The sequence below is a fragment of the Sapajus apella genome, unplaced genomic scaffold (genome assembly GCF_009761245.1).
Source record: "Sapajus apella isolate SASKATOON/1434 unplaced genomic scaffold, GSC_monkey_1.0 scaffold107, whole genome shotgun sequence".
In the NCBI taxonomy this organism is placed as follows: domain Eukaryota; kingdom Metazoa; phylum Chordata; class Mammalia; order Primates; family Cebidae; genus Sapajus; species Sapajus apella.
In genome coordinates, this window is record NW_022437047.1 from 6572629 (window position 1) to 6599629 (window position 27001).

The 27001-nt window shown below is 51.7% G+C and overlaps 1 protein-coding gene across 1 annotated transcript; it reads left to right on the plus strand.

The window, feature by feature from the left end:
* The first annotated feature begins 1244 nt into the window (after positions 1–1244).
* On the plus strand, positions 1245–25403 carry CDHR1 (cadherin related family member 1). Its single transcript, XM_032259263.1, has 17 exons — positions 1245–1518; positions 2170–2265; positions 3590–3735; positions 4880–4930; positions 6114–6203; positions 7669–7755; positions 8870–8983; positions 10045–10188; positions 11948–12026; positions 13229–13329; positions 15549–15752; positions 16090–16242; positions 18610–18774; positions 19262–19329; positions 19797–20025; positions 20696–20953; positions 22167–25403. The coding sequence occupies exons 1-17, from the start codon at positions 1464–1466 to the stop codon at positions 22704–22706; spliced, it is 2580 nt and encodes an 859-aa protein (XP_032115154.1). The 5' UTR covers positions 1245–1463; the 3' UTR covers positions 22707–25403.
* The last annotated feature ends 1598 nt before the right edge of the window (positions 25404–27001 follow it).

Below are 27001 nucleotides of genomic sequence, written 5' to 3' on the forward strand. Positions count from 1 at the left end.
AAGCCCGAGGAAACTCAACAAGAAGGGTTTCGGCCAGTTAGGCCTGAAAACTGCTGCACATTCTAAGACCACCGATTCCTCTTCTCTGCCAACCCCTGACCCTTGTTCACAGTAAATCAAGGAGGGCTAGACCAGGGGATTGGGGGATGCTGTGTTACCTCAAAGGGATGGGCTGCGGGGAAATGCTAAGACCTCAGCTGTGAGGACCTCTCCTGGGAGCACACAGAGGGGTATCCTCTATCTGAGAACACATCCGCCCAAAGACATCCTGGGAAGTGACCTGGCTTGGGCTTGAAGTGACCACCCTGTGCTCCCCATAAATAGCCTGACCAGGAGAAGGAGGACAGGCTGCATTTCCAAGCATGCTCCAGTGTCAGAACAGGAGAATGAGGGTTTGGCCCAGGGAGCTTTACCAGCAACCAAAAAGGTTCTTGTGCTTACCTGTGTCTCCAGGTTACCAGCATCCAGGACCCAATAGCAGTGCCTTGCTTTGTGTAAATATCCTCTAGGGATGAGAGCTCAGGCTTCCCGGGCCATTCAGATCTATGTTGGCCAGCTCTGTGCAAGTCTGTCCTGAGAGGGGGCTTAACTCTGCCTTCAAGCCCTTCACTCCTCCTTGGAAGGTTTGAAAAGTGGGTCAGCCGCTCCATCATGGTCCCAGACTGGGCACTGACTGGGGATGGGGAGCAGAACTGCCTCTCACCCTGGTGGAGACTTGAGAGTCCTCCCTGCTGCCCACCACACAGATCAGACCCTTTGGGAGAGCTGGTCCATCGTCAGGGACAGGGCAGGAATGGGTTGAGATCGCAGAGAAGGAGTCCTGATAACCCCTCACCATCTGCTGCCCACTCATCACCCTTTTTCTTAGTTTTTGGTCTCACGCGGCACATGGACCCTGCTTAGGCTGCTAAGGCAAGGCCCTCCCGGTGGCTCTGCTAACTTTTCTTCAGGAACGCTTAGCTCAGAGAGGACGGCTAAGCCACTGAAAGTCACAGAGGAAGTTCATGAGGAAAAAAACTCCTGCGAAGGCCGAGCCCCACCAGGACTTAGGGACCCTGGGAAAGCCCAATTTTCCAGTGCCCTGCGCAGGACCCTTGGGGGAAAGACACGCCACTCTTCAACAATGTCCTGTCGGGGACCCCGGCCGCCGGGCTAAGGGGGCGTGGTGGGCGGGGAGTCCTCTGGTCACGCCCCCCTGCCCCCGCCCGCGGCTGGGAGCTGGTCCCTCCGCTCTACGCAGCTAATCGGTCTCGTCAGGGCAGGAGCGGATCCGAGCCGTGTCATCCTCTTAGCGCCCTCGCGCCACCCGCCGCTCCCGCCCCGCGCCCTCTCCCGCCGCGGCTGCCGCCGCCGCCGCCGCTACCCCCATTGTCGTCTCTGCACTCCCCGCGGGCCCAGGGCATGCTCCGCGCCCCTGCGCCGGGCCTCGGCAGCGGCAGGCGACGCTCCGCGCCGGCGGAGACATGAGGCGCGGCTGGTGGGCCACCCTGGCCCTGGGGCTGCTGCGCCTTTGCCTGGGTGAGTGGCCGCAGGTCCCCGCCGGCCGCGTGGACGGCGAAGGGGGTGGGCGCCGGCGCCACCCAGGTGGCCACCGGGACATGGTCCTGGACCACTCCAGAGTGGGACTCGGGCTGGTGGGAGGGAGCGAGGAAGTCCTTCCATCAGCCTGGCACATTCGGTAGTGGGTAGTGGGGTAGCTGAGGAGTGGGGCACTCCCGGGCGCTTCTCCAGAGCTGGTGTCCTGGAGCCCCGGGGTTTGGCGTCCGGGCCCCCGCAGCTCTGCACTTGTTCGGAAGCAGAGCTGGAGGCTTGGTGGCAGCTCCGATGCTGCGTGGGGCAGGGGATAGTGCCCTGGCTCGCGGCGTGACCTTGGCTGGGGCACTACCCGTCTCTGAGCGCAGGTGCAATCTGCCCATTGATGAAGGCGGGGTTAGGTTGCTACCTGGGTTCTCAGCGCCCACCTGCGACGTGTCCCTGACAAGCCCAAGCCCACTGGAGGTGGACTGGGGAGTGAGGGGCATCCTCTGGGCGGCGCCCCATCCTCAGTGCACTTGGGTTGGGGAGACCGAGCGCCCTGCTGCCCAGGAGCGGGGCCTGACGCTGGACCGCGCTGGTGCGAAGCTCCCTCCTGGTGTCTGAGTGTCCGTCTGTTCTGTGTTCTTCTCCCAGCCCAGGCCAACTTCGCTCCGCACTTCTTCGACAATGGGGTCGGCAGCACCAACGGAAACATGGCTCTGTTCAGCCTCCCAGAGGACACCCCTGTAGGTGAGTAGCCCTGGCACTGGCTCCCGACAGGTCTTCCTGAGGGGTGGCTCGAGTTCCCCTGGACTCAGGGATCAAGCCTGTGATTCACCCGAGCCTGTATACGCGGCCAGCGCCAAGTTGCTGGGCACGCCCGGGAGCTCCCTGTTTTCTATCCGAATTCCCCCGGGGAATGGCAGGAAAGAAGGTCATCGCTGCCATGGCGACTTAAGCCTGGCCAGTCCTGGAGACCAGGGCTCCCGCCCAGAGATAGGGTGGCTCCTTGAGACAGGCAGCTGTAGGAAGCAGGCGGTAAGGTGCTACCGGTTATGGCTGTGTGACCTTGAGCAAATGTATTCACCTCCCTGAGCCCCAGGTATCTAGGCTTTAAAACAGCATAAGAACATCCAACTTGCTGAGATATGCAGAGAGAGGGGAGGAGAAAGGAGAGATTTCACATTCCCTTTCTCTTACTTTGTGGGCATTGGGGTCTCGGGGAAAGGAGGAGCAGAGTAAAACAGGCACCGGGTTCAGAAATCCCTGCAGAACACTGTCCAGGCATCGGGGACAATGGTGCACTGTGGGTCACCCCTCCTGCCTTCTTTAGAGAAGTCTATTGTGAGAACAGCAGCAAAGGGATGGTTTTTTTTTTTTTTTTTTTCTTTTTTTTTTTTTGGAGGGTAATATGCTTGATATTTATTTACATATATCAAATCACTTGAAGTACTTTATAAAGAAGAGTATCATTATCTCCAAGGAGACATATAGACCTTCTTAATACAAAATTAATACCAAAAATAAGTTTGGGAGTTAATCAACTGATGTGGCTTGCATCTGTTTTCCCACCGAAACCTCATGTTCAATTGTAATCTCCAATGTTGCAGGTGGTGGGAAGTGCTGGATCATGGGGGTGGATCCTTCACGAATGGCTTAGCACCATCACTTTGCTGCTGTTCTCACAATAGACTTCTCTAAAGAAGTCTATAAAGGGGAAATGGCTGCTCCCATTTCCCCTTCCCTATACCCAGGAACCCCTCAATCTTGGATCCTGAGAAAGGAGTTATTACCAGGCAGAGCAGAACACAGGCGCTACAGTTAGGCACAGAAGACCTGCACCTGCTCTGTAACTGGTGTTAGAGATTACAGTCTGGAAAGTGACTGATCATCACATCTAACCGCTGTGAAGAATAAAGATACAAAGTGAGAAGCAGCCAGCAGGGATGAGGCCAGCAGTGAGAGCCCAGTTCAGGGCGGTACCTTTGGCATTGAGTTGAATAGTCACCTTATAAGCAGCTGAATCCTTGGTCCTGAGCAAGATTCTATGTCTCTCCACTGTGTCTCCTTCCAGGCTCTCATGTATACACCCTGAATGGGACAGACCCTGAGGGAGACCCCATCTCCTACCACATCAGCTTTGACCCCAGCGCTAGAAGCGTCTTTTCTGTTGACCCAACTTTTGGAAACATCACCCTGGTTGAAGAACTGGACAGAGAGGTATGGGGAGGTGTGGGAAGTCCTGAGGGGTGTCTGCCTGCAGACAGACCTTGGTGGGCTGAAGTTCCCCTAGAACACGTTGGTTAGAACCTCTTTGCAGAGTAGGGGATGAGGGGCACACCTGGGCACATCCGCTCTGTGGGATCTCTGGGCCACTTCCCATCAGCAGAGCGGGCTTTACTCTCATGCTCCTGGTTCACACAGACAGAACAGTGGGCTCCTTTGATGAGCACCTGCCAGCCCTGCTCATCTTTTAAGCATGTTCCATTAAAAATAAATCTGTTTGCACTTTGAGGTTTCTGAAAGAAACCTCACAAAGTGATTTTTCAAGGCTGTCCTTGGAAAGGTGCTATGAACCACAGGAACTCAGAGCAGGTCAGGGCTGGAAAGGCTGGTTGGGAGTGAGTCTGAGTTTGGTAGGGCTCCTCCCCTCTCCCCCCTTGGAACTTGCAGGTGACAAGGTATGGGATTTTTCAGATTGCACACCAACCTGGTGTATGGCTAACTGGGTCTCTGCTGTGGGGATGCTACCAGCTCTGGTGACAGCATCCACTAGCTGCAGGACAGGGTAGAGAAAGGAAGGGGAGGTCTCAGGGACTGCTGGGGGACACAGCAGTGGAGCCCGACTGTGCTGCCAGTACCCCACTCCCTGGCACCCACGGGATCTGGCGACCTCCAATACTCCTCCCCATTGAGGTCTCACTGTATCCTGGGGAGCACTGAGATACCATGGATGTGAGCCTCTGCAGAGCCCTGGATTGTGGAGAGGTGTGGAGAGAGAAGGGGAGAAAAAGGAAAAGAAAGAGGAAAAGTCTTCATGGGACCTTGAGCACACTAAGGTCGGCGTCTCTCCTCACTGTGACAGGAGAGTATTTTCTGTTGGAATCCCAACAGATCCTCTGGGTCTCTGGGTTTGTAAGAACCCCAGAGACAAAAGTCCCAAAACAAGGTCTCTAGCATGGGGGGAGGCAGCTTTCTACTCTGCCAGGCATGCTGCTGCCACCACCCACCCTGCTCCAGGGATCTGTTGGCATGCCCAGGCCTCCTCTGATGAGTTCATGGGGCAGGGAGAGCTCCACCCAGCCATGGGGGTCCCATGGCGTGTCAGACTCCTGTTCACTCACTCTGTCCCTTTGCTTCACAGAGGGAGGATGAGATTGAAGCCGTCATCAGCATTTCTGACGGCCTGAATCTGGTGAGTGCATGCCCAAGGCAGTCTCTGGCAGTCTGCAGCATTTGGGTGAGGCCGGTACGATTCCTCCCCCAGCCTTCATGGGGCTTTTCTTTAAGTTTAAGCCAGGGCCCAGCAAGACCTGCCCAAAGTGCCCGCAGGAGAGGGCTGCAGCAAGGCCAGAGGGGAAGGAAGGAAAAGAAGGAATGGAGAGGTCAGGCTGTCTGAGCTGAGCTTCTAATGGGTCTAACCCACATTCCACAGCATCTCCTGAAACTTACCCTTCCCATCTGCCTCTCCCACCTGGGTCTTGGCCTCCTGCTCAGTCACCTGAGATGAACTCCTGGGCACCCCACAGCAACTACTTTCTCTCAGTGCTCATCAGTGCTCCCTGGATGGCCTAACAAACCCCAGGGGCTCACTGGCCTCCAGGCTTCCCCACCCCAATTGGCTCTGAAGTTGTCGCTATGGGCCAGTCAGACCTGCCCACTCCGAGGCTCAGAAAGTGCTAACAGCTGGCCTCTGCCACTGGCAGGATGAAAACCAAGCTTCAGTCTGGCATTCCAAGCCTCCCCATTGGGCACCATCTGCCTCACTGCCTTTTCTCCCACATCCGCCCCACCCAGGCCATAATCTAGACATAAATCTACTTCCGCTCTCTCAGCTCACCACGCATGCCTCTTTGCCTTTGCACAATGCAGCCTCTTCATCCTGGCACGCCTTTCTACCTCTTTCCTCCTGGCAAACCTCCCTCAGGGATTAGTTCTCACTCCTCTGAGAAGCCTCCCTGCTCTCTGCCATCACAGCCCAGGCACTCCCAACCCTAACGAATGCATTTACACAGGCCATGTGTGTGTGCTGGTGCAGTGCAGGGCCCCGCCCCCAGTGCCTGACATACTGCTGCTATCACCTTGAGGAGATACAACGTGTTTTTAAATATGCTTATCTTTGCCCTGATATCCCAGCCACTATGACTACTGCAAAATAACACGCCATCAGACTGTCTTCTGTCACCAGGATGAAACACAGTGCTTGGCACTAAGAGGCTGCTTAATGTTTGTTGAATGAATGAGTAAAAGAAGGAAGGGAGGGAGAGAGAGAGGAGGGATGGGAAGAGACACGTACCTTGGAGCGTTAGAGGTTGCTATCCATTCATCCCTCAGAAGGTCGCATTGCACTGGCTCTTGATCCCTCTGCCCCTTCTCAGGTGGCTGAAAAAGTTGTGATCCTGGTGACTGATGCCAATGACGAGGCACCCAGGTTCATTCAGGAGCCTTATGTCGTCCTGGTTCCCGAGGTGAGTGAGGAGCCGCTGGAGGGGCCAAATCTTCCACCCAGGCCCATAGCTTACCCCTGGGGCTGCCCTGTGGCCTTGCCATGGCTCACGGCCCTGTGGAGAGCCTCTCTGTCACCACCTTCTCCCTCTCACATTCACTTTTATTCCAAAGGAATGTTCATTTGCTTTTTTCCATTGTAGTCATAATATGTGTTTAGTGTAGAATTGTGAAATACGTAGAAAAGTAAGGAAAATGAGTTTTCAAAATCACCCTCACTCCCTCCAACTTGAGACATTGTTAAATTTTGGTGTATTTCCTTCTAGTCTTCTTGTCATTACAGAGTTTGTTGGTTTTTTTTCTGTTTGATTAGTTGTGATTATACTAAACGTATGCTTTCAGTATCCTATTTGCACTTAATATAACATAAGCATTTTCCTCATTAATTGTTAGGTTTGGGTATCTGCTGTTTTAATAGCTTTCATCAAGTGAACGATCTATCATTTACAGAATGTCCCCTCCCTGATGTTTGGATATTTAAGGCGCTTTAAATTTTGCTGTCATGAGACACATCAACTTCTGAGCATCCATTTGTTTTCTGTTAATTAGGATTCTTTCCTTAAGATACAGTTTGGGATTTGAAATTACTGTATCAAAAGCACATATGCCCACGGGGCATTGCCAGATTGCTTTTCCAGAAGGCACCTTTGGGCTCCCTCCCCACAACGGGAGGGTTTTTTTCCCCTGCCCCTTGACAACACTGGATTCTCAAAGTTTAAAATGTTTGCTAATTCAGGCCAGGTGTGGTGGCTCACACCTGTAATCCCAGCACTTTAGGGGGCCAAGACGGATGGATGACCTGAGGTCAGGAGTTCGAGACCAGCCTGACCAACATGGTGAAACCCCGTTTCTACTAAAAATACAAAATTAGCCTGGCATGGTGGTGGGCACCTGTAATCCCAGTTACCCAGGAGGCTGAGGCAGGAGAATCACTTGAACCCAGGAGGCAGAGGTTGCAGTGAACTGATATCATGCCATTGCACTCCAACCTGGGTAACAAAAGCGAAACTCCATCTCAAAAAAAAAAGTTTGCTAATTCAATAGGAGAAAGATGTCACATTCTTTCTCTAAAATGTAGGTATATGGTCCCTAGTGATTCTAAATGTGTCTGTGGTTAGGAATCATTTCCTGCTTTATAAATTGCTATTTCATAGGTAGACCCTTTATCTGTTTGGAGGCTTGTTTTTTTCTTCTCCCTCTCTCCTCGAGCCCCTCCCCCAGCCCCTCACTACATCTTTTTGCTCCAATTTCCCTTTCCCTCTTTCCTGCACCCCCTCTGAGCCGCTGCCCCCGTTGGGTGCTCACACCCTTTATCCTTACCTGTCCACCTCTTTTTGGTGCTTCACTCCCCTGACCCCTCTATATGCCTCTGTCCCCCTGAGAACACTGTCACTGTCTGACCCTCCCCTGTGGCTGTGATCCCCTCAGGACATACCTGCTGGGAGCAGCATCTTTAAGGTCCATGCCGTGGACAGGGACACAGGCTCTGGAGGGAGTGTCACCTACTTCCTGCAGGTAAGGTGGGGCATACAGGATGTAACCTGGGGCTGGGCCAGAGGGGACACCTGGGTGGCCCCTACCTCCATCACCCAGGCCTTTAGGTTGGTGCCTCTATGATTCCCAAGGAGTCCACCGAGAATTGGGATGGGCAGGAGGGGATGTGAGAGGGACAGAAGCCTTCTTTCCCTGATGGGCCCATCCTGGCTTCCTCTAAGTCAGCCTGACCCCTCCCTCTTTCCATGTCCCAGGACCCTCAGCCCTCCACATCCCCAGCCCTTTCTGCAGGGGCTGCCACATGGGTGGAGAGCCCTGTGTTGGCCCAGAATGGTCAATAGAAAAAAGAGCAGAAGGGGCAACACTCAAGAGAAGCAGAGCTCTGATGCCCCTAATAACACAGGCCCAGAAGTCCCCTGGACTGCATGGGTGCTGGAGAGACCCCACCCCTCACCCTTCACATGACCCTCAGCGTGTTATCTAACTTTCCCAGCTGAATTTCCTCATGTATCACATGGGAGAGAGAAAAACACATCCTTGTTGCATTGTTGTGAAGATTACATACATGTAAAGCCCCAATAACAGCACCTGGCACCAGTGCCTGACCCTACCCAGACAGAAGGGCCCCCGGGACCTCACCAGAGGCCAGTGCTCCCTGCCAGCCTCCTTTAGGCTGCACACCCTCTCCCCTGACGCCAGGCTGCCTCGGACTGGCTTGCAGTCACTTGTTTGCTGTAGGGTTGAAGGTCCCAACGTTTCTTTCCCTCACTGTGACTTTTAAGCCCTGGCCGCCTCCAGGTTAGATTACTCTGCAGACGTTGCCACCTGCTGGACCCTCCAGTCCAGAGCTTAGCCCAAAGAGGAGGCCAAGAAAACTGGTTTTCCAGCTGAGCAGGAAGAAAAGCAAAGGCCCAGAAGGGAACATTGTGTTTTTAATTGAGAGTGTGGGAGGGAAAGCCCCCAGTCCTAGGAAGGAGAACCTGGGACCAGAAAAGCTGAGTGCTCTGAAGCAGGAACCTCAGCCCTAAGGTCCTGTGACAAGAGGCAGTGAAGACTCCCTTCAGAAAGCAGAGCGGGCATTCCTGGGTCTGGCCTGGGTTCTTCCTGAGGTCCAGCTGCCTCCTAATTCTTACAGAACCTACACTCCCCATTTGCTGTGGACCGCCACAGCGGTGTGCTGCGCCTCCAGCCTGAGGCCACTCTAGACTACGAGAGGTCCCGGACCCACTACATCACCGTGGTCGCCAAGGTAACACAGCGGGACAGGGGAGCATCTAGTTTCTCCTCAGCCCTTGGGTTGGAACCAAGTAGGCTCTACAGGGGAGGGGGAGCAGTATGGAGAGCAGGAGACATGGTGGGTGTGGGGAGATAGGGCACAGCTGCTTGGAATCTTTTCTGCCTGGACATATTCTCCAGGGAGGCTGGGCTCTGTGGGCTCTCGGAGGGCATATGCCTCCTAGAAACTAACGAGCCAGGATCCCCTAGGTAGGACCAGGTGGGATGGCCAAGAGAATGGCGTCACCTCACATCCTCAACAGCATGGCCTCCGGGCACCTCCATCTTGCTGGCCAGGCTTGCTCACCCACTTCCTCCTCTCTATATGACCAGTCACCCCTTCTGAGACTCAGTTTCCTCATCTGCCTCCCCCCCGGAAACTCAACTAAAGTTCTCATATTTCTGAAATGCATGGTGTGGGAAACACTGGAAGCCAGCAGGTACTCACAGAAGCTTCTTCCCCCGCAAAGAGTGCAGAACCCCAGCTGTCCCTCTAGGCCCAGCACTTTCTTTTGCAGGCAGGCCCTTGCTGGTCACAGTCTGGCTACGGGCCATCCCACTGCAGCCTGCACCAGGAGGCCCGAGTTAGCCTCACCTGCCCATAGCTGCACGGGCTGGGCTGGGTGCACATCTCCGCTATGATGCTCGGTGAGGGGCCCAAGTCTTGCTGTTGTGGGCCCCCGGCACTCAGCGCAGGCCACGCACAGACTATGTAGGTCCTCAGGAGGTGCCTGAGGCTTGGTTCCTGGCTGGCAGGGGGAACTTAGTTCTGCATGCCTTTCTCCTGCCACCCATCTGATATAATTTCTCTGGAGAGAGAACTAACCCCACTTGCAAAGGAATGGTGGCACTTTAATGTTCTCAGCACCCCTGTGAGAGAAGTCTCTCCAGATGACACAGGAGCAAACAGAAAATTGGAGAGGACAGCTGGCCTCATAGCCATAAGTTGGCAGGAGCCAGGTTCTCATGGGTTCTGTTCAATTCCACATCCCAACTTGTCTTCACTCTCCTTCTGTGGCCTCGATTCTTCTGCAGGATGGCGGTGGGAGGTTTCATGGGGCTGACGTGGTGTTCTCAGCCACCACCACGGTCACGGTCAACGTGGAGGATGTTCAGGACATGGCCCCTGTCTTCGTGGGCACACCCTACTATGGCTACGTGTATGAGGACACCCTTCCGGTGGGTGGCTGTGCCCCTCAGCCAGCGTCCCCTCTAGATGCCTCCTGCCCTGACCCTTGTGATTTTCAGGACCCCCTGCTGGAGATGACTGGGCTGGCCCTGGTCACTCTCCTCACACAGAGGCCAGCTCTGTGGACTCACCCAGCCTCAGGCCATGAACTGGCCCTTTTTCCCCTATCTAGACCATGAGCTCCCACTGCGCAGAGGCCTGGCTCCAGCCTGTTCTCTAGGCCACAGCTTAAGAACTCTATGCAATTGAATTGCATTCTTAATTTGCACTTGTCTGATTATTCTGGACTTTTTTTTTTTTTTTTTTGAGACAGAGTCTCACTCTGTCATCCAGGCTGGTGTACAGTGGTGTGATCTGGGCTCACTGCAACCTCTGCCTCCTGGGTTCAAGCGATTCTCCTGCCTCAGCCTCCCGAGTAGTTGAGACTACAGGTGTGCACCGCCATGCCCATCTAATTTTTTGGTTTTGTTTGCTTGTTTGTTTTTGTTTTTGAGACAGGGTCTCGCCCTGTTGCTCAGGCTAAAGTGCACTGGCACGATCTCGGCTCACTGCAACCTCTGCCTCCTGGGTTCAAGCGATTCTCCTGCCTCAGCCTCCTGAGTAGCTGGGACTACAGGTGGCGTGCCACCACACCTGGCTAATTTTTGTATTTTTAGTAGAGGCAGGGTTTCACCACGTTGGGCAGCCAGAATGGTCTCGATCTCCCAACCTCGTGATCCACCCGCCTTGCCTGCCAAGGTGCTGGGATTACAGGCGTGAGCCACCACACCTGGCTAATTTTTGGTATTTTTAGTAGAGAAGGGGTTTCACCATGTTGGCCAGGCTGGTCTGGAACTCCTGACCTCAGGTGATTCACCCACCTCGACCTCCCAAAGTGCTGGGATGACAGGCGTGAGCCAATGCATCTGGTCTATTCTCTGCTTTATAAAGCAAAAGGAAACAGTTTTTGAGGACCCAGTGGTGAAGGCAAGCTCAAAGTGAGGGAGAGAGCTGCTGGGCTGCCCTGGGTGGGGCCTGCAGGGTGGGCCAGGGGAGGCCCAGGCCATTCCACTGAGGAGCTAAGAGGAGAAGGAGGTGCTGAGGGACAGGGCTCAGGACAGGCTCCAAGGAAGGAGGCAGCATCTGTGCCGGGTTAAGAAGTAGCCTGGAGTCAACCAGAGAGAAGGGCTGGTGTAGGGGGCTGAAGAAGGGACAACAGCCAGAGGTCAAGCAAGACTTACACAGCTGGGGCAGCCCTACCCCAAACCCTTGTAGCAGCACCAAATGCCCACAGGATAAAATCTGAATTCTGAGACCTCACATATGAGGCTTGGTCTCTCTCCCACCTGTCTTTCCCCTCTCCCTTCATGCACCTCTGGGGCGGGATGAAAGCAAAAGATAGAGGTGGCAGTGAGAGTGAGGCTAAAAAGCGGGGAGCAGTAGAGGCAAGGGCTGAGTGTGGCCTGTGGGCCAGAAGTTGGTGCAAGAGGCCTGAGAATCCTTGGGGAGCCTGGAGGCTAGGAAAAGGAGGCTTCCTCCCCTACCGGCGAGGAAGCAGTGGGGCCTCAGGCTATCCCTCCAGCTCCGGAGGTCAGTGAGTGCATCTAGCCCTCGGCACAGGAGAGCAGTGTCATGCTGCACGACCACACAGAGGCCTGGCTCTTTTCCTGGGTGGGGGTAGCACCTCCTTTTTTATCATGGGGAGATTGTTTGGGGAGGGGAGGGCCCTCGTGCTGCCCATCAGGCAGCAGCTGCTCCTGTTTCCCCGAGGGCTCGGAGGTACTGAAGGTGGTCGCCATGGATGGAGACCGGGGCAAACCCAATCGGATAATCTACAGCCTCATGAACGGTGAGTCTGAGCGGCTTTGGGGGCTGCAGCTTTGACTGTCTAGGTGGCCAGAGCAAAGTTCCCCAACCTCTCTAGATGCCAGCTCCCTCGTCTGAAGGACCAGGAGTATAAGATGTATGGAGAGGAAGGGCAGGGCCCAAGACAAGGAAGTCTCTGGGTTGTGTGCTTCGTCCCCTGCCTGTCATGACACCCAGGAGCTGGGAGAGCATGGGCGAGGGCGCTGAGAGCAACACGGAGGTGTTGGCCCATGCTCCTCTCCCGCGGGTATTTGCTCCTTGATGGGAACGTGTGGCAACATTTCTCACACTTTTTAAGTGGCTGTGCATTTCCTCATCCTTTTTAATTGTTATCCCACAGCATATAGCTGAATTAAATGAATCAAGTGCAGTGATGATATGGCAGCGCCCTAAAGCAGCCCTGTGTATGGACAAGAAAACCGAAGAAGCTAAATAGGCATCCCAAGCTCCCGTCACTGTATTTGAACCTCAGCCTGCTAGCTCCACAGTCTGTGCTCTTCCCACAGCTGGACAGGAACTGAGCCAGCCGAGCTGTCCCTGGACTAGGCCAGGGCATCGCACCTGGTGCCCGGTCCCAGATGTGTGCATGTCTGTATGCCCCAGCCTGCCTCTATTACATGCCTGTGCATACTTACTTTCCAGCAGCTCACATGTGGACAAACCTGCCAGCCTCTTTTTCCTAGCCTCACGGGACCTCAGCTGCCTTCCCTCCCATCACCACTGCAAAGCTTTACCCAGTCCCAGAGCACCCACCCCATCTCCTGCCTGTCCCACTCCACACCCTCCCTCTCCTCTCTTTATTCCCTCCCTCTTGTCCCTCCTTTCCCTGCTCCCCGTCCATGTGTCCAATCCTCCTCTCACTGTATGTCCTCCTTGCTTCCTCTCTTTTCTTCACAATTCACACACACGCACACACATCTAGTATTATGCATAAGAGAAGGGACACAGTATGCAACCTAGGAGCTGGACAAAAGTGAGTTCAAGTCCCAGATCTGCACTGACTGTGTAGCCTTAGACAAGTTACTTAGCCCCTCTGAGACTCTTTCCATGTTGACAAGACACGGATGACAGGATTCCATTCTATGGAGGCTTTCCTAGGCAATGCAGGAGGAGCTTCCATTGACACAACTCCCCTGCGCCTCCCCGTGGCCCTGTGTAGAATTTCAGGGTGCTTCTCTGTGACAGGGAGCGATGGAGCCTTTGAAATTAACGAGACGTCTGGAGACATCTCCGTCAGGCAGAGCCCGGCCCAGCTCCAGAGAGAGGTGTATGAGCTGCATGTACAGGTACCCTCCCTCTAGCATTGTCTTCCCTGCTCACTTTTGGTCCTAGAAGGCTATAAAAGTGATGAGACCCAGGCCTTTTTCCTGAGGCCCATATTCTGGGGAGGGGGCTAGATGTTGTTCCAAAGAGCACCTGCACCAGACGTGAACTCACGAACAGGGAGTCACAGAAAGGCAGGAGGAGGTGGGACTGAAGCAGCAGTGCCTGAGCATGGGTGGGATCTCGCAGATGCATGCTGCCAGAGGCCGGCATTGGGTGGGTGGAGGCCGAGTGAAAGCATACCAAGCCAGGAAAACGCAGCAAGCTCAGGCTGGAGGGAAGAGCAGTGATGTATTAGAGAAACAACAAGGAGTCAGGTGAGGCCACAGCAGAGAGCCCATGGGCAGCCTGGAGAAGGAGGAAAGGTGGACCCTCAGGCTGGGGCCAGAGGAGCAAAGGCCCTGAAACTGAGGGGATTATATAAGGGATTTGTCTCTAGAGCTGGGTGTGTGGCTTGTGCAGTCACACAGGGACTTATACTTAGAAGGGTCCCACACTAAGCTTAGTGCTTGAAGTTGACTGTCTTGGAATTCTTTCAGCAAGAGACCCCATATTTTTATTTTTCATTGGGCCGGCAAATTATATAGCTGGTCCCGTCCAAGAGCAATAAGGAGCCATTGGAAGGTTTTCAGCAGGATTACAGCCACTAGGAGAGTTCACCTGGCTGCTCACCAGACCAGTGGAGTTCCCAAATTTGGAGAGTTGGGCCAACCAAGATTTTCAGGATCTACTCCTGGGCGTAGGAATTCAGTATGTTTGGGGCAAACCCAGGAGTCTGCATATTATAAGCACCCAGGTAATTCTGGCACCAGTCCCAGCCAGAATTTGAGAACTCTGGTCTCAACTTGGTTTCAGAGGAAACTGGATGAGAAGTAACAGGGGAGGAGAGCCTATGGGGGTGAGGAGAGGTGGGATGGAAGGAAGGGAGAAATTGAAAAGTATGCATGAAGCAGATTGCACAGAATGAGGGAATCGTCTGACCTCGAGGGTAAGGAATGGGAGAGGAATGGATGAAGCCTGGTGATACCATGCCATCAGGAGTACAGGACAGAGGGCAAGTGAAGTGGGTGAGGAAGGATGAATTCAAATGCCTGAGGGGTATGCAAGTTCAAACATCAAAACTTGGGCCATACAGGTTTGCAACTGTGGGAGAGAATGTCAACCTACAGGTAGCTGGAAGGTGTGGGAGGGAATAAAGGCACCCAGAGAAGAAGAAGAGAGAGAACAATCGACCAAGCACAGCTGTGGGAGCTATGTGAAGAGGTTGAGAGTGAGGAGGAGGAGAGGGGCAGGTAAAGGAAACCCAGGAGGGATTAGAGAGGTTGAGGAGAAGCTGTGAGAGCAGAGTCACATTGCCACGGGAATAAAACACTTGGGAAGAAGAAAGAGTAGCAGTGCCAGATGCAGGGTGGAAGTCAGGGTGAAGTATCTGAATGAGGGATAGGGTGAGAATCAAAAGGGACAACAGTGAAGGTGTGAAGGATTGGAGTCCAGGAAGGGTAATTTTAGGATACATAAGACCAGAGCATGATTACAGAAGAAGGGAAAGGAGCTCTTGAAGAAGCTTATAGGATATCTGCCACATGGTTCACAGGGTGCCTAGGGGCTCTTGGTCCTGGCTTTGTAGGCTGTATTAGTTATCAGCTGTGTAATGAATTACCCCAAACTTAGTAGCTTAAAACAATACACATTCATATCTCATAGTTTCTGTGGTTCAGGACTCCAGTCTCAGCTTGGCTGGGTCCTTGGTCTCCAGGTCCCTCACATGGTTGCAATCAGATTGTCAGCCAGGACTGGGGTCTCATCTGCAGGCTTGACTGGGCAAGTACTGGTTTCCTTGCCCACCCAATTACTGGCAAGACTCAGTTCCTTGTGGGCTGTTGGACTAAGAGCTTCAGCTCCTTACTGGCTATTGGCTAGAGGTCACCATTCATCTCTGTCAGCTGTAGCTACCTGCTTTATCAAAACCAGCAAAAGAGAGAGTTCACAAGACAGAAGTTACAATCTCTTGTCATCTAATCATGAAGTGATAGCTTACCATCTTTGCCATATGTTATCATTCAGAAGCAAGTTGCTAGGCCAGGACACACTCAAACCAAGGGGATTATACAAGGGAGGTAGGAGCTGGACCATCTGAAGGGTACACCTGCCACACAGCAATAGCCACTTTTCCCCATCCCAGGTGACCGAGATAAGCCCTGTGGGCAGCCCAGCTGCCCAGGCCATCGTCCCAGTCACCATCAGGATTGTGGACCTCAACAACCACCCACCAACATTCTACGGAGAGAGTGGACCCCAAAACAGATTTGAGCTGTCCATGAATGAGCACCCGCCCCAGGGAGAGATACTGAGGGGCCTCAAGATCACCGTCAATGACTCTGACCAGGTGCGTGGTCCTACCCTCCACTCTGCCTTCCCGCAAACCGCAGGGAGCCAAGGTCCCAAAGCTAAGTGGGTCTGCATCAGCCTTCCCTGTGTATGTAGCAGGGGCCAAGTGGGCCACAAAAGGAATGAAACAATAAGAGGAGAGAGGAGGGAGAGTAGCCAATCAAAGACTACCTGCTTAGCCTGAAGGCACTCACAATCCATTCAGAAGGAAAAGTCAGATGCAGAAACTCTCTTAATATCTCCCAGGTTAAGGGCATGTGAAGACTTCTATGCAGTATGAATATAAATTTCTATCCTCATTCATCTTCCCCGTTTCCATTCTCCAAATTCTCCAGGGAGCCAATGCCAAATTCAACTTGCAGCTGGTGGGAGCCAGGGGCATCTTCCGAGTGGTTCCACAGACAGTCCTGAATGAAGCCCAAGTCACGATTATTGTGGAGAACTCAGCTGCCATTGACTTTGAAAAGTCCAAAGTATTAACTTTCAAGGTTGGTGGTGCCCTGAATTCACTGCCCTGAATGGGAGGGCCCCAGGAATTCATACAAGCATCTTGGTTCATTCCTGAGGGGTCTCTTGTCATTCTCCGGCCTTCCTGGCCCTCCACTTTTCTCCTCCAGCCCTCTGCTCTTCTTGCAGGTTGCTCACAGCCTCAGCCTCACTGAGCTTCCTGGCTTACACACCACAACCAGCCCCAGGAATGCAGGCGGTGGTGTGGGATCAAAGGAAAACTACCAATATAATTTGCCATGTTAATAGACAGAGAAAATCTATTTGATGATCAAGATAGATGTTTTATCATATGCCTTGACATCTGTTATCTCTCCCAATAACAATCTTAGCAGAAGAGGAAAAAAAGTACTTCTGTGATATCGTTGATAATTATGTAAAATCATAATGGTATTACGAAATGCATATTATATATGAACATATATAATATGTTCATAGGAAAAGGAAATACTTCATTGACATGATTAAAATTGTTATTTATAATTCTACAAATAAACACATGTCCTCTTCTAGGCTGCATTATGCTTAAAAGTGAAATACTATTACAAAAGCCATCCATGAAGTTAGGAACAAAGCATGGATGCCTGCTATCACTGCTGTTATTTAACAGAATTCCTGGAATAGCATTCTTCCTGGATAAGGAAAGGAAATAAGAAGTTCAAACTTTAGAAAGGAGGAGACAAGATAGTCATTATTTACAGATAATATGATTGTTTGGTTAGAAAAGACAAAAGAAAACTCTTAGAAACACAGCAAAATTGCTAACATGGCTGATTACAAAGTTAATGCACGAATCCAGTAGCTTTCCTATATACAGAAAATAATAAGAAAATATGAGACTAAAAATTCTCTTTTACAATGACAGCCAACACATAAAATTTGTAGGAAGTAGCATAAGAAGAAATGTGCATCATGCAAATGATGAAAAATGCAAAATTTTATAAAGAGGCATAAAGAAAGCAAGAGACATAAAAGGCATACCTTGTTTAAAAAGTTTGAATTCTCCTTAAGTCAGTAAAGAATTTGGTTGGGTCCAGTGGTTCACGCCTGTAATTCCAGCACTTTCAGAGGCTGAGTGGGACAGATCGCTTGAGCCCAAGAGTTCGAGACCAGCCTGGACAACATGGCAAAACCCTATCTCTGCAAAAACTATAAAAATTAGCCAGGCATCGTGGTGCATGCCTGTAGTCTCAGCTACTCGGAAGGCTGAGGTGGGAGGATGGCTTCAGCCTGGGAGGCAGAGGTTGCAGTGAGCCAAGATAGCACCATTACCCTCCAGCCTGGGCAACAGAGCCAGGACTTGTTTTTTGTTGTTGCTGTTGTTTTTTTTTTTTTTTTTTTTTTTTAGACAGAGACAGAGTCTTCCTTCATCGTCAGGTGCCAGGCTGGAATAAAGTGGCGCTATCTTGGCTCACTGCAACCTCTGCCTCCCGGGTTCAAGCAATTATCCTGACTCAGCCTCCCGAGTAGCTGGGACTACAGGCGTGTGCCACCATGCCCAGCTAATTTTTGTATTTTTAGTAGAGGTGGGGTTTCACCATGTTGGCCAGGATGGTCTCGATCTCTTGACCTTGTGATCTGCCTGCCTCGGACTCCCAAAGTGCTGGGATTACAGGTGTGAGCCACCACGCCAGCCCTGTTTTTTATTTTTGAGACAGAGTCTTGCTCTTTCTCCCAGGTTGGAGTGCAGTGGTACGATCTCAGCTCACCGCAACCTCCACTTCCTGAGTTCAAGTGATTCTCCTGCCTCAGACTCCCAAGTAGCTGGGATTACAGGCGCATGCCACCACGCCCAGCTAATTTTTGTATTTTTAGTAGAGACAGGATTTTACCATGTTGGCCAGGCTGGTCTCGAGCTCCTGACCTCAGGTGATCTGCCCACCTTGGCCTCCCAGAGTGCTGGGATTAGAGGCATGAGCCATCGTGCCCAGCCCGTTTGTTGTTGTTGCCCCTAATTAACTCTTCCTTAGAATTTCCTTTGGACAAGTGGCAACAAGCTTTGACAAATTAAACTGGTTTTTATCTCTGGCAATAAACTTATAAAAATAGTCAAGACAATTGGAACTGGAAAGGAATATGCAGCTCAGTGGAACAAAATAAACTGACTCCAATATAGATGGGAATGATCAGAAAACTGGCACTACAAGCCAATTGAGGGGATAGAGGATGATGCCAGGCCTTAGAGGTGATCCTTGCAGATGGTGGCAGGCATAGCCGGTTGGCAGCTGTGAGGAAGATTGGGAGACTTGGCAGATGGAAGCTGGATCAGTCCTGGGGAGGTGAGGTGGGAAGGCTCTCCACAAGGTGAATGCCCACCCAGATAAGTCCTCATTTTCCTTCCTTCCCAGCTCCTGGCAGTTGAAGTGAACACCCCGGAGAAATTCAGTTCTACAGCGGATGTTGTGATCCAGCTCCTGGACACCAATGACAATGTCCCCAAGTTCAACTCCCACTACTATGTTGCCAGGATTCCTGAGAATGCCCCAGGGGGCTCCAGTGTGGTGGCTGTCACAGTGGGTTGGAGACTGGCCCAGGAACTGGGGTGGGATGGGGGCCTTGTGAAGCCAGACCAATCTGGAAGGTCAATTCCAGTTTGAGTGGCAAAGCCCACACTCATTAGCTGTCCTTGGACAAGATACTTGCCCTCTCTTAGCCTCAGTTTCTTCATCCATACAATGGGGATTACAACACCTCACAGAACTGTAATGAGGATATACGTGTAAATAGCAAGCACAGGGCATGGGACCCATCCCCTCTTCCTTCCTCATTTACAAAGTAGAGATGAATGTTTTTCAGATCTAAATCTCTTGGCTATTTCAACACTTAAAACTTCTTGGAGGAAAACCAAGGCTCCCGGGCAGGTCTCTCCACCAATTTCTCCCCAGTTGGACAAACCCCAAATCCCCTTGCTTTGTGGTTGAAAGCCACCCTCAGGGCCTGGGAGCTGCCAACACACCCTGACAAAGAGGCACATGCCACCGGGAGCTCTTTCTCTTCCAGGCTGTGGATCCAGACACAGGACACTGGGGCGAAGTGAAATATTCCATCTATGGGACTGGGGCAGACCTGTAAGTAGATCCAGAATCCAGGACAGAGCCTTGGGCAAGGGGGTTGGAAGACTGGGGGTGGAGGGGGTCTGTGGCAGGGGCAGGAGAGACCTGGGAGGGACAGGAGCCTGGGTGAAGTGGACTGGAGAGAGGAAGTGGAAAGCTGAGGCAGAGGGTAAAGAAGGTCAGAGCCCAGGGCCTCAGGAGCCAGGCAAGCAGGACTGGCTGGGGAGGGGACAGGCCATAGGAAGAGAAAAAGAAAGACTACAACTGGAGTTGTTAAGCTGAATAGTGACAGATGGGTGAGTCCACAGGTGGATCTACCTTACTTAGACTTCAAGGATAGGAGGGAGCAGGTGGGACACTTTGGAGGAGCTGCGTGACACCTCACTGTTGATTCGGGAGGCAGCTCGTTGTTGCAGGCATGTGCGTGTGTGCACATGTGTGTGTATGCATGCACACCCGCGCCTATGCTCTCTGCCTGGCAGCTTCCTGATCCACCCATCCACTGGGCTTATCTACACCCAGCCCTGGGCTAGCCTGGACGCGGAGGCCACTGCCAGGTACAACTTCTTTGTGAAGGCAGAGGATATGGAAGGCAAGTACAGCGTAGCTGAGGTGTTTATCACACTGTCAGATGTCAATGACCATTGCCCTCAGTTTGGAAATAGCATTCAGAAGAAGACGATGGTGCTGGGGACCCCAGTGAAAATTGAGGTGAGTTTCAGAGGCAGCTGAGCTCCCCTAAAAGCCTGGGTCTGGCAGCTGCAACAGATACTGGGGCATATGAATTTCACTGAAGATAAAATTTATTGGCTTCCCACGATGAACAAGGAACTTTAAGATATTTTATATATCCCCAACCCCACCTCAACACAGAAGTAAAGAAGACAGTGCTACTAACAAAGGAAAAAACAGGCCAGATGGGTTAAGTGTTTGGCTTGCCTTTATATAGCTGGTCTGCCTGCTTTCGAAAGAGTGGTTTTCTCACTGTACTTTGTCATCTTGCCAATGTGGCTCTAAGGATGAACTCTGAAACCAGGCAGACTTGACTGTGAATCCTGGCTGTCCTTCTTATACCTCTGTATCCATGGGCAAGCCACTTCACATCTAAGTTTTCATTTCTGCATCCGTAATATGGATTCACCAATATTTGCTTCCTGGACTTGCTCTGAGAATGGAACTGGGTAGCACATGTGTAAGGCCTACATAGACCCTGGCTTATAGGAGAGCACACATTCTATTCCTTTCCAAACTCAATCCTCTCAAAATAGGATCAGGACGATTTCCCATCAACCCAGCAAGCCCCATACGACATGGTGATTTAGCCATTGTACACAAGGATGGTCCTGAAAGCCCAGCTCTGTTTGTCTCTCCCTGTGCATAGGCCATAGATGAGGATGCAGAGGAACCCAACAACCTGGTGGACTATTCCATCACCCATGCAGAGCCGGCCAATGTGTTTGATATCGATGCCCACACGGGGGAGATCTGGCTCAAGAATTCCATCCGCTCCCTGGATGCCCTGCACAACATCACACCCGGGAGGGACTGCATATGGTCCCTAGAGGTACAGGCCAAGGACCGGGGCTCCCCATCCTTCAGCACCACGGCCTTACTCAAAATTGACATCACAGATGCTGAGGTGAGTGCAAAGCCATGGTCAGGAAAAAGGGGTCAGAGGGCCAGCTCAGGCCTCTTTGCAACGTGGGCAAAGCGATAAGTACCATCTCCAGGCTTCCTCCGAAAGACACTCAATGGGCTGGGCGTGGTGGCTCACGCCTGTAATCCCATTATGTTGGGAGGCCGAGGCAGGTGGATCATGAGGTCAAGAGATCAAGACCATCCTGGCCAACATGGTGAAACCCCGTCTCTACTAAAAATACAAAAATTAGCCGGGCGTTTGGCACGTGCCTGTAGTCCCAGCTACTTGGAAGGCTGAGGCGGAGGAATTGCTTGAACCCGGGAGGCAGAGGTTGCAGTGAGCCGAGATTGCACCACTGTGCTCCAGCCTGGCAACAGAGCAAGACTCCGTCTCAAAAAAAAAAAAAAAAAAAGGAAAGAAAATTAGACGGTATATATTTGGCCAGGCACGGTGGCTCACGCCTGTAATCCTAGCACATTGGGAGGCTGAGGTAGGTGGATCACCTGAGGTCAGGAGTTCAAGACCAGCCTGGCTATCATGGTGAAACCCCATCTTAAAAAAGAAAAGAAAAGAAAAAAAAGATATTTAATGCTATCAAAGGCAGCTTGTGCCATCAAACATCCAGGCTTTGGAATGGAGGTTGAGTTTCTAGTTCAATACTTATTAATGGTGTGACTTTGGGCTTTGCTAAGCCTCTGTTACCTTTCCTATAAAATGGAAATAACGATGCCTCCTTCACATGGGTGTTGAAAAGCAGAGTGAATTCATTATGTGTAGCTCTCAGCTCAGTGTCTAACAGTAAAGTAGTCACTTCAGAGGTTCCTGATATATCTGGGCAGACGGACCCCCCACTCCTTACCACAATCAAAGGCAGGTAATCTCCTACTCTCTCAAGAACAGAGTCCAGCTAAAGACAGAGTTCTGAATCCAAATGAGGTTGTTTGCATGTGCTGTCTGAGCACATTGTACTAGAGACTGGTCTGCACCATGCTGTCTCTGCATGCATTTTTCTGGAGAGCTGCATGCATCATACTCTCTCTGTATGCATTTTCCTGAAAAAAAGCCCAAGTGCATAGTGCCTATCAGATTCTCAAAGGGACTCCTGACTCCAGAAAGTTTAAAAACCATTAGGTTTAAGGAAGCACATGCCCTACTCTGGACTTCAGTGACCAGGTGGGAACAGCTGAGTGCAGGGGGTGGTTCTCTCTTTCAGACCCTCTCCCGGAGCCCCATGGCTGCCTTCCTGATACAGACCAAGGACAACCCCATGAAGGCCGTGGGTGTGCTGGCCGGCACCATGGCCACCGTCGTGGCCATCACTGTCCTCATCTCCACTGCCACCTTCTGGCGCAACAAGAAGTCTAACAAGGTCCTGCCAGTGCGACGGGTGGTCCGCAAGCGGTCCACCCCTGCGCCCCGCACCATCCGCATTGAGTGGCTCAAGTCCAAGAGCGCCAAAGCTGCTACCAAGTTAGTGCTCAAAGAGAAACCTCCCAATGAGAACTGCAACAACAACAGCCCAGAAAGCTCCCTGCTCCCAAGAGCTCCAGCTCTCCCTCCACCTCCCAGCATGGCGCCCAGCACGGGCGCAGCCCACTGGACCGTGCCTACTGTCTCTGGCTCTCTCACCCCCCAGCAGTCCCAACCACCACCAAACCCCAAAACTATAGGGAGCCCTGTCCAGTCAACTCTGATTTCTGAGCTCAAGCAAAAGTTTGAAAAGAAGAGTATGCACAGCAAGGCTTACTTCTAGTGTGTGTGCTATGGTCTGCCCTCCTTCCTCCCCTCGACCCCGACCACCCTGCTGCTCCATGCTCTCCTTCCTCTTTTCCTTAAAGTCACCCCTGTTTTGTACAATGGTGTAACTCCCATATACAGGGCTCCGGTCAGGGCCTTGGGCAAGACATTGCTTGGGCTATAGGATGCAATTGGCAAATACTTCCCCATTACTCAAATCCTTGGCATTACTACAATGCCCCCCATTCTTCAGGGCTGGGAATTGACAAGAAGGCAGCTCTATGTGTCTTCTATTCACCAACCCTGGACCTCACAGTCCCCAGATCCTACTGGGATCCCATCATCCTTAGTCAAGCAGCAGGTCCCTGGCCACATGGAACAACGCTGACAAGAATTTGGATCCCGATGCCTGCAGCTGAGAGCAGGAGCAGGAAAAGGAGGCTCAGCACTGTCTCAGGCTGGAGGTCAGCAAACCTCGTGGGCTGTAGGAAAACAAATGTAGGTAAGGGGAGGGCAGAGATGCACTGAAAACACACTGACTTCAGGACTGTGCCCGGATGCCTTTGGAAAGAGAGCATTCTGTCTGGGCAAAGACTGTGGGCCCTGGTATGCCCACAAGGGACCAGGGACACAGAGGCGGAAGACGGACGCTGCCAAGATTGAGGGCAGATGTCTCCAGCCAGGACTGCCCTGAGTCCAGAAATGTCAACGCTGGAGTTATAGAGGTAACCCTAAAGGCATCCAGAGGAGCGTCAGGGCCCCTTTCTGAGGAACTGCCCCACCAGCCATCCTCAAAGAGACAACTCAGGGCCGTAGATGAATGTCAGGGCTGAGATGACTTCCTTTCTTATCCAGCTCTTCTGCTCACATCGTATCACCTTGGGAAAGCTGTTTAACTGATCATCCTCTTCCTCATCTGTAAATGAAGAAATGTATTCTAGAGGGATTGTTAGTGAGTCCTGTCTGCCTCAATTATAGGTCTGGGGTGAGGACTGAGGAATATAATGGTGATGAGGGCTTTAACCAAGTGCAAAGCAGCATGAATGCGAAGTATTTTTCTGCAGCCCAGTTCTCTAGGTGCAGCTCTTCCAGAAGGTCTTAGGAGCCTCAGCTACTCTGCCAAGCACCCCAGGAGGCACTGCTGGGCTTAGGGGGCTACCACTGGATGATGGCATTGCCATGACTCATATACCTCTCCTGCCGTTCTTCCCTTACCCATCGCCACTGCGGTCCTGGCCAGCTACCATCAGAGAGAACCAGAGTTCCAAGTCTCCAATTTGCCATGATGAAGGAAATGAGTTCCCAAGAGAGGAATGATTTGCCTGAGGCCAGACAGCAGGTTGGTAGGAAGGATCTGGTCTAGCCAGGGCAGACGTCAGCTTGTGACAAGCTTCCCTAGGAGAGAAGTTATACAAGGCCTCTGGGGTTAATACAAACAGGTTGTGCCTTGCTTTAAGGAACCTGTTATCAGGAAATCTCGATGTGTGCACAGAGAGGGAAAAGTAGAACGGTTCTTGGCATTTGACTCCACTCACTAACAGCCCCTCTAGAATACATTGGTGATTTTATTTAAAGAGACTGTATGCACATGTGGCTCTCCTGATTTCTGAGTCTGTGTTTGGAGGTGTTGCTGAGATATGCCAGTGTGCAGAATTCTTGCTGGGACTTCTGCAGTCCCTGACTTGAACAGTATTAAGCAAGAGATGGACTCTAGCTATCCAGGAGCCCAGACTGAGCAAACAGCTACTTTCCAGCCTGTGTTTCAGGAGAGGGCTGTACTGGATAGTGCTTGACCTCCACAGGAAATACAGCATCCCTACGACTTGCATGCAATCAACCTCTTTTGTAAAATGGTAAATAAAATCTGTTACCCAAAGACCATGCTGATCCCCTGCTCCCTGCTTTCATTTGTGTTTGCTGACCTGTGGAGACCAGTCTTCCTGACACACAGCCAAGTTCAACTTGCCTCCTGGCTTCTTCAGCGGGTAGATCCATTCTTTGACCCCCAGATCTGACTCTAAAGGAGGCTGAAAAATTTTGTCCAAATTGCCATGCATATACCTCGAACAGCAGGACATTTGCAGGCCTTGTCTACTGGGCTTTTCTCCCAAATGGACAAGCTCAGGCAGGGCTTCTTGGAGAGGAATGGAACCTGGAGCTAGAATCAATTACACACTCACCCACCTACCAGTGCAGTCCAGCAATGGCAGGAATTGGGAGGCCTAGGGTGGGCACGAAAGCTTGGGAAGCACTGTTGTCTCTCAGATAGGGGTCATAAAGATCTCTGAGCTGGAAGCTCAGACTAGCAAGTGGACCCTGGGCCAAGGGCGAGCTCTTGGACAAGCTCAGGAACTTGAACCTGAGAGCCAATATTGCAAACTGTCCATGGATGGGGAAGTGCCCAGTAGCCAGCATGAGCCACACGGGGAAAGAGGAGGAGGGTGCAGCCAGACCTAAGAGACCGGCAAGTGTGGTCAGCGCTGGAGGAGACCCCGCCATTGGGGTGGAGCCAGCCAAGTCCCTGTGTTAAGAATGGTGGGCCAAGGAGCTGCCTACTCAGTCCGAGTAAGACAGGTGGAGCTTCAAGCTGGCACCAGGATAGGCCTCCAGGGAAAGAGCTGGGAGGCAGAAATGGCATGCTGGGCCGGCTTGCCCATTCCTGGCCCTAAGAATGCAGCTATAGCCCCATGGACAATAAGTAGATGTGACTCCAGAGTCCTCCTGCAGCTGAGCTCAGATCTTCTAATCACATGAAATAACAGTGCTTTACAGTTTGACAGCCCTAGATCTGAATTCTGGTCCTGCCATTAAGTGTGACTTTGGACAAGAGGTCAAGTCTCTCTGGGCCTCACTTTCCTCACTAATACAGGGTGCAAAATATGGTTGCAGAGAGGATGATAAGAGCTAATATATGTAAAGTGCCCAGCACTGGCTTTGTATGTACTTACACAAGCTCAGTAGACTAACTGTGGCCCACATACTAGAGCACTGTGTCCTGAAAGAGAGGACCCCCTCCATGCATTCTCACCCCCAGAATGTTTCCACCCAACCTATAGATCCAGAAGCTCTTACTTCATGCTAGGAGAAGACAGAAGGTTGGGTCTGGAGGGAAGTGGAGGACAGGGTGGATGCCACAGCATCTGTGACCTGTGCAGCTGGCAGTCTGCATTTGGGCGTTGACATTCCAGGGGATTTGGGAACAATAAAATGTCCCAAAGAACTTGTAGAACTCTGTCCTCAAGCAGCTCTCCCTCAGAATCCAGCTGGAAAAGTGTGTTCGGAGTTGGGGCGACGTCACCATGCTCTGTTTCTCTAAGGATTTTGGCGATTCCGTCTTTAGGGACTGAAGTCTTTGAAGGAATCCAAGGCCAGTCCACCTGCCAGGGGTGTTGGCATCTGTTGACAGGTACAACAAAGATATGGAGAGGAAGAATGGAGAAGATGCCACATGAGGAATGAGGCAGGAGACTGGCATGTGCCACATGGAGGACCCCTTAGGAGACTCACATACAACCTGGGGAGGGGTTCTCTGAAGGGCCTAGTTTCCAGAATGAGGTGATCATGGCCTAGGCTACCATAATTTGATCAATAAGGCAGAGTAGAAACAGGCTGATGTTGGAGACATTGGTTTGATGTTATGAAATGGTGCACATGACCAGGCGTGGTGTCTCACGCCTGTAATGCCAGCACTTTGGGAGGCTGAGGCAGGCGGATCATGGGGTCAAGAGATCGAGACTATCCTGGCCAATATGGTGAAACCCTGTCCCTATTAAAAATACAAAAATTAGCTAGGCATGGTGGCACATGCCTGTAGTCCCACTACTTGGAAGGCTGAGGCAGGAGAATTGCTTGAACCTGGGAGGTGGAGGTTGCATTGAGCCACTATCACACCACTGAACTCCAGCCTGGCGACAGAGCGAGACTCCATCTCGAAAAAAATTGTGCACGTGCACCTCTTTTGAGGTCTGAATGAGGTTTGGTTATTTAATAATCTCTCAATAATTTACTCAGCCATTCTTAGGGTGACACATTTGGAGTATATCATCTGTGCCAGACTCTCCTCTAGGTGTTAGATGTACAGATTCTAACAAAATAGAAGAAAATAAGAAAATATAAAAAGAACAAAATTCCTCTCTTAAATTGATAATCACCTGGGACTAGAGAGGCTTCATTTTAAAAGCAAGTAGCCCTGCTTATAGATGTCTCCTCAACCAAAGGCTTTTACCTTAAACTTGCATGGTCTAAGCTCTAAATAAATAAGCTTCTCAGGGATATAACAACTAAATCTGAAATGGTAGCATCTTTTCAACA